This window comes from Oncorhynchus mykiss, chromosome 7 (genome assembly GCF_013265735.2).
Source record: "Oncorhynchus mykiss isolate Arlee chromosome 7, USDA_OmykA_1.1, whole genome shotgun sequence".
Classification (NCBI taxonomy): Eukaryota; Metazoa; Chordata; class Actinopteri; order Salmoniformes; family Salmonidae; genus Oncorhynchus; species Oncorhynchus mykiss.
In genome coordinates this window covers 22609707-22620429 of record NC_048571.1, presented here as the reverse complement: position 1 = coordinate 22620429, position 10723 = coordinate 22609707, and the positions used below count along the sequence as shown (strand labels likewise).

The 10723-nt window shown below is 41.2% G+C and overlaps 1 protein-coding gene across 2 annotated transcripts; it reads left to right on the top strand.

Moving 5' to 3' along the window:
- Positions 1–181: 181 nt before the first annotated feature.
- LOC110527522 (CCR4-NOT transcription complex subunit 9) lies at positions 182–10546 on the top strand. 2 transcript variants are annotated; one of them, XM_021608853.2, is made up of 8 exons: positions 182–417; positions 883–1062; positions 1178–1293; positions 1407–1516; positions 1690–1799; positions 8517–8615; positions 8730–8821; positions 9056–10546. In XM_021608853.2, exons 1-8 carry the CDS (start codon positions 400–402, stop codon positions 9234–9236), a joined length of 906 nt encoding a protein of 301 aa, XP_021464528.1. In that variant the 5' UTR covers positions 182–399; the 3' UTR covers positions 9237–10546. The 2 variants fall into 2 exon arrangements, with proteins under 2 accessions (XP_021464528.1, XP_021464529.1); XM_021608854.2 differs by having other exon boundaries at positions 189–417; positions 9068–10540.
- The last annotated feature ends 177 nt before the right edge of the window (positions 10547–10723 follow it).

Sequence of the window (10723 nt, the reverse complement as noted above, 5' to 3'; positions counted from 1 at the left end):
ACTCCCAAACACGGCCGGTTATGATACAGCCTGGAATCGAAACAGGGTCTGTAGTGACGCCACTAGCACTGATATGCAGTGCCTTAGACCGCTGCGCCACTCGGGATCCCGACTGATTGAATTATCTACAAATAATAATCATTATTTGTAGATCTGTCATTCGGGAGTCGCCCACTGTCGGCTGCAATGTCCAACAAGTGCTTAATATTGAAGTCTGGTCCAAAACAGAAAAAGGCGGAAATAGTCACGAAACTTTCCCAGCGGATCACTTGAGGCACGTCTGAGTTGAAAGGTTGAACGCAGTTGCGCTCTCGCGAGATTCGTTGTCTGTTTTCACAACAGAAACATATTTTTATATTTTACGAAACGTTTTTCTAAAATATCCAAGCGCTGCATAGAATGCTGGCTACAGGAGCAGTAAGTACACACACGATATTGCTAGCTTGCAACCGTTATCTAGCTAGGTTAACGAGAGCTTACACAAGGCTTTTTCAAATTTATTTTTGCTAGCACAAGGCCAATTACTGTCCTGACTTTGGCCAGTAGAGTTGCTATTAGCTAGCTAATGCTAAACGTGTTACAAAGATGTTTCGAACACCTCTTGTGGTAAACTGTTTGGATAATACATGCATTTGAATGAGCTAGTTATGGTAGCTAACTATGGTGGCGAACTATTTGGGAGAAAGTTACTGTATCCATGACAGTAACGTGAATTGACATATTGTTGTTGACAGTTGTTAGCTACCTTTCGGTAGCCAGCCAGCTAGCTACCTAGCTAACTCATTCATTCATGAAGGTGGCTAGAAACCCATTGCTAGCCCTGTTGTTAATTCAAACACTATATCAATTTAGCTCAATGTGTCCACCTCTCCTGTAAAACAGGCTGTAACCACGGCTCTGGCCCAAGTGGATAGGGAAAAGATCTACCAGTGGATCAACGAGCTGTCCAGCCCAGAGACCCGCGAGAATGCCCTGCTCGAGCTCAGTAAAAAACGGGAGTCCGTGCCAGATTTGGCTCCAATGCTATGGCACTCCTGTGGGACTATAGCTGCTCTCCTGCAGGTAAGATTGTGGACGACACTAACTGGCCAGTCTCCAGCAAGATGGAGCATGGTTTTCCTCTGTGAGTGTGGCTCTAAACTTGATGATGACCCGCTTCATACTCTTTCATAAATAGGAAATAGTCAACATCTACCCCTCAATAAACCCCCCAACCCTCACCGCTCACCAGTCCAACAGAGTATGCAATGCATTAGCACTTCTGCAATGCGTGGCCTCTCATCCAGAGACAAGGTGGGTCCCTTGATTTCTCTCTCATCATGATTGAATTGAACAGTGCACTTATCCAAAACAGTCAGTGTATTTTCTTCTATATGATGTGAAATGTGTACTGTTGTTATTCACAGATCGGCATTTCTGGCAGCACACATTCCTCTATTCCTGTACCCCTTTTTACACACTGTCAGCAAAACACGACCATTTGAGTACCTCCGACTCACCAGCCTAGGAGTCATCGGTAAATATCATTTTTGTGCTTCTATTGCTATGATGCCTTGTCTCTGTCTTTTCTTCTCTCTATCTCACTCTCTGATGTTGTCATTGCCTAAGTAATGAAATTATCCAATTACTTTGACAATACAGTATGTGTCATGTATGTTTCTCTATAACTTGTTCCTGTTTGATTGGCAGGTGCCTTGGTCAAAACAGATGAGCAGGAAGTGATCAACTTCCTGTTGACGACAGAAATCATTCCCCTGTGCCTTCGCATAATGGAGTCTGGCAGTGAGCTTTCCAAAACGGTATCTCTCGCTCTGTAGCGCTCTTGTTCTGTAGCTCTCTCTCGCTCTGTAGCTCCCTCTCTCTCTCTGTAGCTCTCTCTGTTAGAGGTCGACCGATTATGATTTTTCAATGCCGATACCGATTATTGGAGGACCAAAAAAGCCGATGCCGATTATTATTATTTTTTAATAAAAATAAATAAAAATATGTTTTTATTTGTAATAATGACAATTACAACAATACTGAATGAACACTTATTTTAACTTAATATAATACATCAATAAAATCAATTTAGCCTCAAATAAATAATGAAACAAGTTCAATTTGGTTTAAATAATGCAAAAACAAAGTGTTGGAGAATAAATTAAAAGTGCAATATGTGCCATGTAAAAAAGCTTACGTTTAAGTTCCTTGCTCAGAACATGAGAACATATGAAAGCTGGTGGTGCTTTTAACATGAGTCTTCTATATTTCCAGGTAAGAAGTTTTAGGTTGTAGTTATTATAGGAATTATAGGACTATTTCTCTCTATACCATTTGTATTTCATATACAGTGGGGCAAAAAAGTATTTAGTCAGCCACCAATTGTGCAAGTTCTCCGACTTAAAAAGATGAGAGGCCTGTAATTTTCATCATAGGTACACTTCAACTATGACAGATGAGGGGGAAAAAATCCAGAAAATCACATTGTAGGATTTTTTATGAATTTAATTGCCAATTACGGTGGAAAATACACTTTTGTAATTGACAAAATACTTATCTCAATACTTTGTTATATACCCTTTGTTGGCAATGACAGAGGTCAAACGTTTTCTGTAAGTCTTCACAAGGTTTTCACACACTGTTGCTGGTATTTTTGCCCATTCCTCCATGCAGATCTCCTCTAGAGCAGTGATGTTTTGGGGCTGTTGCTGGTCAACACGGACCCTCAACTCACTCCAAAGATTTTCTATGGGGTTGAGATCTGGAGACTGGCTAGGCCACTCCAGGACCTTGAAATGCTTCTTACGAAGCCACTCCTTCGTTGCCCGGGCGGTGTGTTTGGGATCATTGTCATGCTGAAAGACCCAGCCACGTTTCATCTTCAATGCCCTTGCTGATTGTAGGCTTTGTTACTTTGGTCCCAGCTCTCTGCAGGTCATTCACTAGGTCCCCCCGTGTGGTTCTGGGATTTTTGCTCACCATTCTTGTGATCATTTTGAACCCACGTGGTGAGATCTTGCATGGAGCCCCAGATCGAGGGAGATTTTCAGTGGTCTTGTATGCCTTCCATTTCCTAATAATTGCTCCCACAGTTGATTTCTTCAAACCAAGCTGCTTACCTATTGCAGATTCAGTCTTCCCAGCCGGGTGCAGGTCTACAATTTTGTTTCTGGTGTCCTTTGACAGCTCTTTGGTTTTGGCCATAGTGGAGTTTGGAGTGTGACTGTTTGAGGTTGTGGACAGGTGTCTTTTATACTGATAACGAGTGGAGGACAGAGGAGCCTCTTAAAGAAGAAGTTACAGGTCTGTGAGAGCCAGAAATCTTGCTTGTTTGTAGGTGACCAAATACTTATTTTCCACCATAATTTGCAAATAAATTCATTAAAAATCCTACAATGTGATCTTCTGGATTTGTTTCCCTCATTTTGTCTGTCATAGTTGAAGTGTACCTATGATGAAAATTACAGGCCTCTCTCATCTCTTTAAGTAGGAGAACTTGCACAATTGGTGGCTGACTAAATACTTTTTTGCCCCACTGTACCTTTGACTCTTGGATGCTCTTATAGGCACTATAGTATTGCCAGTGTCACAGTATAGCTTCCGTCCCTCTCCTCGCCCCTACCTGGGCTCGAACCAGGAACACATCGACAACAGCCACCCTCGAAGCAGCGTTACCCATGCAGAGCAAGGGGAACAACTACTCCAAGTCTCAGAGCGAGTGACGTTTGAAACACTATTAGCGCGCACCCCGCTAATAAGCTAGTCATTTCACATCGGTTACATCAGCCTAATCTCGTGAGTTGATAGGCTTGAAGTCATAAACAGCGCAATGCTTGAAGCATTGCGAATAGCTGCTGGCAAAACTCACTAAAGTGCTGTTTGAATGAATGCTTACGAGCCTGCTGGTGCCTACCATCGCTCAGTCAGACTGCTCTATCAAATCATAGACTTAATTATAACATAATAACACACAGAAATACAAGCCTTTGATAATTAATATGGTCGAATCCGGAAACTATCATCTCGAAAACAAAACGTGTTTTTTCTTTCGTGCAAAGATTGTGCTTTTTTTGCAAATGCGCTTTTGTTAAATCATCCCCCGTTTGTCGAAGTTGGCTGTCTTTGTTAGGAAGAAATAGTCTTCACACAGTTCGCAACGAGCCAGGCGGCCCAAACTGCTGCATATACCCTGACTCTGTTGCAAGAGAAGTGACACAATTTTCCTAGTTAAAAGAAATTCATGTTAGCAGGCAATATTAAGTAAATATGCAGATTTAAAAATATATACTTGTGTATTGATTTTAAGAAAGCCATTGATGTTTATGGTTAGGTACACGTTGGAGCAACAACAGTCCTTTTTCACGAATGCGCACCGCATCGATTATATGCAATGCAGGACACGCTAGATAAACTAGTAATATCATCAACCATGTGTAGTTAACTAGTGATTATGATTGATTGATTGATTGTTTTTTATAAGAAGTTTAATGCTAGGTAGCAACTTACCATGGCTTCCTACTGCATTCGCGTAACAGGCAGGCTCCTCGTGGATGCAATGTAAGGCAGGCAGGTGGTTGGACTAGAGCGTTGGACTAGTTAACCGTAAGGTTGCAAAATTAAATCCCCGAGCTGACAAGGTAAAAATCTGTCGTTCTGCCCCTGAACAAGGCAGTTAACCCACCGTTCCTAGGCCGTCATTGAAAATAAGAATGTGTTCTTAACTGACTTGTCAAGTTAAATAAAGGTGTAAAAAAAAAAAAGGGTTTCCAAAAATACCGATTTCTGATTGTAATGAAAACTTGAAATCGGCCCTAATTAATTCCGATTAATCTGTCGACCTCTAGCTCATAGCCTGTCTTCTCTTGAGAGCCAGGTCTGCCTTTCTCAATAGCAAGGCTCTGCTCACTGAGTCTGTACATAGTCAAAGCTTTCCTTAAGTTTGGGTTAGTCACAGCGGTCAGGTATTCTGCCACTGTGTACTCTCTTTTTTAGGGCCAAATAGCATTCTAGTTTGCGCTGTTTTTTTGTTAAATACTTGACACATTGGCAATACTTATCTTTTTGTTTTCTCATGATTTGGTTGGGTCTAATTGTGTTGCTGGCCTGGGGCTCTGTGGGGTCTGTTTGTGTTTGTGAGCAGAGCCCCAGGTGATGGCTTTGTTATGGAAGGTTTGGGAACCGCTTCCTTTTAGGTGGTTGTATAATTGAACAGCTCTTTTCTGGATTTTGATCATTTGCGGGTATTGGCCTGCTCTGCATGCATTATTTGGTGTTTTATGTTGTACAAGGACGATATTTTTGCAGAATTCTGCATGCAGTCTGAATTTGGTGTTTGTCCAATTTTGTAAATTCTTGGTTGGTGAGCGGACCCCAGACCTCACAACCATAAAGGGCAAAGGGTTCTATAACTGATTCAAGTATTTTTTTAGCCAGATCCTAATTGGTATGTCAAATTTTACTTTCCTTTTGATGGCATAGAATGCCCTTCTTGCCTTGTCTCTCAGATCGTCTCCAGCTTTGTGGAAGTTACCTGTGGTGCTGATGTTTAGGCCAAGGTATGTATATTTTTTTGTGTTCTAGGGCAACTGTGTCTAGATGGAATTTGTATTTGTGGTCCTGGTGACTGTACCTTTTTTGGAACACCATTATTTTGGTCTTACTGAGATTTACTGTCCGGGCCCAGGTCTGGCAGAATCTGTGCAGAAGATCTATGTGCTGCTGTAGGCCTTCCTTGGTTGGTGACAGAAGCACCAGATCATCAGCAAACAGTAGACATTTGACTTCAGATTCTAGTAGGGTGAGGCCGCGTGAGGCAGACTGTTCTAGTGCCCTCGCCAATTCGTTGATATATATGTTGAAAAGGGTGGGGCTTAAGCTGCGTCCCTGTCTCACCCCACGGCCCTGTGGGAAGAAATTTGTTTTTTTGGCCTATTTTAACCGCACAATTTTTGTTTGTGTACATGGATTTTATAATGTTGTATGTTTTTCCCCCAACACCACCTCATGCCAAGTTGAGTCGAAGGCAACAAAGCATGGGAAGACTTTGCCTTTTTTGTTTTGGTTTGTTTGTCAATTAGGGTGTGCAGGGTGAATACGTGGTCTGTCGTACGATAATTTGGTAAAAAGACAGTTTGACATTTTCTCAGTCCATTGTTTTCACTGAGGAAATGTATGAGTCTGCTGTTAATGATAAATATATAGGATTTTCCCAAGGTTGCTGTTGACGCATATCCCACTGTAGTTTTTGGGGTCAAATTTGTCTCCACTTTTGTGGATTGGGGTGATCAGTCCTTGGTTCCAAATATTGGGGGTATGCCAGCGCTAAGGTTGATGTTAAAGAGTTTTAGTATAGCCAATTGGAATTTGTCTGTATATTTTATCATTTCATTGAGGATACTATCAACACCACAGGCCTTTTTGGGTTGGAGGGTTTTTATTTTGTCCTGTAGTTCATTCAAGGTAATTTGAGAATCCAGTGGGTTCTGGTAGTCTTTTAATAGCTGATTATAAGATTTGATCATGTATATGTTTTTGCTGTTCTTTGTTATAAAGCCAAATAGATTGGAGAAGTGGTTTACCCATACCTCTCCATTTTGGATAGATAATTCTTAGTGTTGTTGTTTGTTTAGCATTTTCCAATTTTCCCAGTAGTGGTTAGTCTTCAATTACGTTGAGCTGATCTCTGTCTCTCGCACGCTGTCTCTAAAGATAAATGTATTTCAACTAGGGATGCACGATTTATCGGTGAACATATCGAAATCGGCCAATATTAGCTAAAATGCCAACATCGGCATCACCCCGATGTCTAGTTTAACGCCGACGTTAAAAACCGATGTCAAAGCTACGGTGCACACATATATAACACATAACACATATAATATGACGTAATAACGCCATGTCCATTTTTGCGCTACACGTGCAACACAGCATTCCTAACCTAGCCCGCAATGTCTACTGTGTGGATCGAGCAGTCAATTGAAAGAGTAAGACAATTTAAGCGAGACAACTCAAAGGCGAAATCCATTAAAGACAAGATAATGGCATTCATTGCCCTTGACAATCAACCGTTCTCTGCCGTGGGTAATGTTGGCATTCGCCGACTGGTCGAGCACCGGTACACACTACCAAGTGCGCTATTTTTCAGATGTTGCCCTACCATAGTTACACAGTAATAGCGTCACTGCTATTAGCTTCACGACATACATACTATGGAATGCTGTTTGGGTCTTTGCGTGTGAAAAAAAAAATACACTGTCAAAGTTGTACAAAAAAAGTCTGCACACACTGGCCACGAACGATGTGTTTACAATACCGCGTTTGTAATAAAGCATAATTTGTTCGACCACAACTTCTGGGGTAGCTAACTTTAGCTTGGTACCTAGCTAGCACCAATACAACCAGCCTGAAAACAATGACCAGTAGAAACTACTATTATTCTTAGCTATGATTTAGGAATCCTTGTGAGTAAGTATTAGCTAGGTTGCCACTTGTTGTTCGCCTATTGAAATTGAACTTCAGTTCATGAAAATAAATAGCTAGCTAGATACTTAACCCTGTTTCCCAAAGCTAACGTTGTAAGCAGCCAGCTAGCTTTATCTGGCTAGTGAGGCTCGACCGGACCAGGTTATGTGTCGTGAAGCTAGCCACAATAAGGATTAGGCACAATAGTGGAATTTGCAGTTTTCCTTCAATATAAAAGTATGACATTGGCAGTGATACAATTTATATTAATTTGCATTATGCCATACTTTTATTTTGAAGGCTAACCACAAAGTCCACTATTGTGGCTAATCCTTATTGTGGTTGGCTTCACATAGATGGGTCTGATCACCATTAATCAAATAAGAACGGTCTCATAAATTAGGGCTATTTTAGATGACACCTAGCTAAATAGTTAGCAAGCTAACTATAGCTACAGAAACAGATTACGTCATGTTATTTGAAATTTCAAATAGTGTTATTTGACGCGTATCTTTTTTGACACGCAAAGACCCAAACGGCGTTCCATAGAAATCCTTGTTGAGAATGAAACAAGTGGAGAATGAAACAAGTGAACAACGAAACAGCACAGCAAGTAAGTGAAATAAATTGGTTTTGATTATGTTTTACTGGTAATAGGGACCTACGTAAATGCCACCAAAATAACATTTTGGTTTGTGTGTGTAACCTTTTATTTAACTAGGCAAGTCCGTTAAGAACATTATTATTTACAATGACGGCCTATCCCGGCCAAACCCGGATGACGCTGGGCCAATTGTGCCCCGCCCTATGGGACTCCCAAACACGGTCGGATGTGATACAGCCTGGATTCGAACCAGGGATTGTAGTGACGCCTCTTGCACTGAGATGCAGTGGCTTAGACTGCTGCGTCCATGTGTGTGTGTTAACTATTTAACTGTACTAGAATGCTTAAAAGGCCGCTAAAATTGGTATTGTTTTTATTTTTTTGCATGGAAAATATCAAATATAGGTATTGGACAAAAATGTCATATCGGTGCATCACTAATTTCAATCCTAATTTTTTTGTCCGACAGGTAGCAACTTTTATACTACAGAAAATCCTACTTGATGACACAGGGCTGGCATACATTTGCCAAACGTATGAACGCTTCTCCCATGTGGCCATGATACTTGTAAGTTCAAGGTTAACCAATATTCAAAATATACTTTTCTAGACACTGGTTGCCTCCTGAATAATTTTTAAAAAAATTAAAAAAAATATATATATTTTTTTGTCTCTCTTTCAGGGCAAAATGGTTCTTCAGCTCTCCAAAGAGCCCTCTGCTCGTCTTTTGAAACATGTTGTCCGCTGTTACCTACGCCTGTCAGACAACTCCAGGTATTGAAATCAACTCTTCGACCCGCTGTTGCTTGTCTCATTTAGCCTGCGTTCATTCCTTCAGTGTTTTTGAAACAATTTTCAAGGAATTACTAAAAAACCATATTGGGGAAATTATGTTGGACACTGAAAACAGTGGATGTGGTCATGGTCTTATCTGGATAGATAATAGATTCTGCTGATAGTGACTTACTCACTATCATAACTAACATGACTTTGTTTTTCTCACCTCTGCCCCCACACCAGAGCCCGAGAGGCCCTCCGTCAGTGTCTACCAGACCAGCTTAAAGATACCACGTTTGCCCAGGTCTTGAAAGACGACACCACCACCAAACGCTGGTTGGCACAGCTGGTGAAGAACTTACAGGAAGGCCAAGTCACAGACCCCAGGGGCATCCCTCTGCCCGCACAGTAGCTCTCCTCACTTCTCCAGCAGGGTTGCACAATTATGGTAACTTTCCCATGATTCCCAGGTTTACGAAGACTTTCCTGGAATCCGTGTGGAATAATCAGAAAATCTGGGAATTTTCCAAATGGGATTTATGTCAAACCTGGGTATTTTGCCAAAGTTACTGGAATTTTGCAACCCTACTTACCATGCAGCTGCACTGAGTGATACCCACCAGCAAGGACCCAGCTTCCAGAAATAGGAAAAAGCCACCAGTTTGAATGACAGACGGTCTCATAAAGGGCTGCATATTTTGTGAAGAAAGACTCTATTGAATGAAAGACCTCTACTCAGCCGTTTTCTCACGGTATCTTTCATTCGGATCAAACTGTCTGCCCTATCTCCAGCAGTATATGGATGCGTTTTCACTTGTCCTCAAACTATTAGTTCTATATTTTTTTCTCAAGGAAATTTTGGAGTCTTCACTAAGTGTTCTGAGATTGAAGTGTACGACAGAGTAAAATGTTACACCTTGACGTATGCGATACTGTTTATGTGACATACTTTCTCTTGTGTAATAACATATTACAAAGTAACTGCTTTGTGGTTACATGCATGTGTTATAGATATGCACATCTCAAATGGGCTAGTGAATGAAAATCAACTGAAATCAAGCTGCTCCTGTGTTGTGTATATTACAGAGGTTGCTGCAAGGTAAACGTGTTGGCGTGCTTCAGTGTTAACAGATAAGGGACCCCCCCCCCATTTGAGCCTTGGCCCTGTCTATCTATGTGAAACCTGAGCTGCTGCAGTGTATTATTGATGCTCTGGAACCTGAGTGGAGACTCGGTCAGAAAAAATAAGTTGTTCTCAGTGCTAAACTGTAGAGGTAACTCCGGCCTCAACACAGCCTTGTTCTCTGTCAGTGGCAAAGCAGGTAGCCTAGTGGTTAGAGCTTTGGGCCAGTAACTGAAAGGTTGCTCGGTCGAATCCCTGAGCTGACAAGGTATAAGTCTGTCATTCTGCCCGTGAACAAGGCAGTTAACCCACTGTTCCCTGGTAGGCTGTCATTGTAAATAAGAATTTGTTCTTAACTGACTTGCCTAGTTAAATAAAGGTAAAAAACAACATTTGAGTAATGCCTCTTCTCTTTAAACTCTCCTCCTCTGACCTGGCTTATTCATAATTTATAAAAACACTGACCTGATGTGCCAAGTGTGAGTGTACTGCATCTTTGATGAGTACGGTGTCTCCCTTTAGGTAATTGTCCCCTGTTCACTTGGGCTCATTGCAGCAGGTTTAGTTGTCTTTATCTTGAACAAATCCCAAATCATTTCAATGCGTTAACAGTGTATACAAAATAAACTCAATGATGTGTAGTATACTGTATATACAGTAGAGTAATGCTGGTAACATGGGGTTAGTCATTTATGGAAAAGTATGACCCCAGTATTTCAGTTTGGGGCACCTACATAGCCTTTCACCTCATTTATGAATGAATAGTGCCTTTTTAC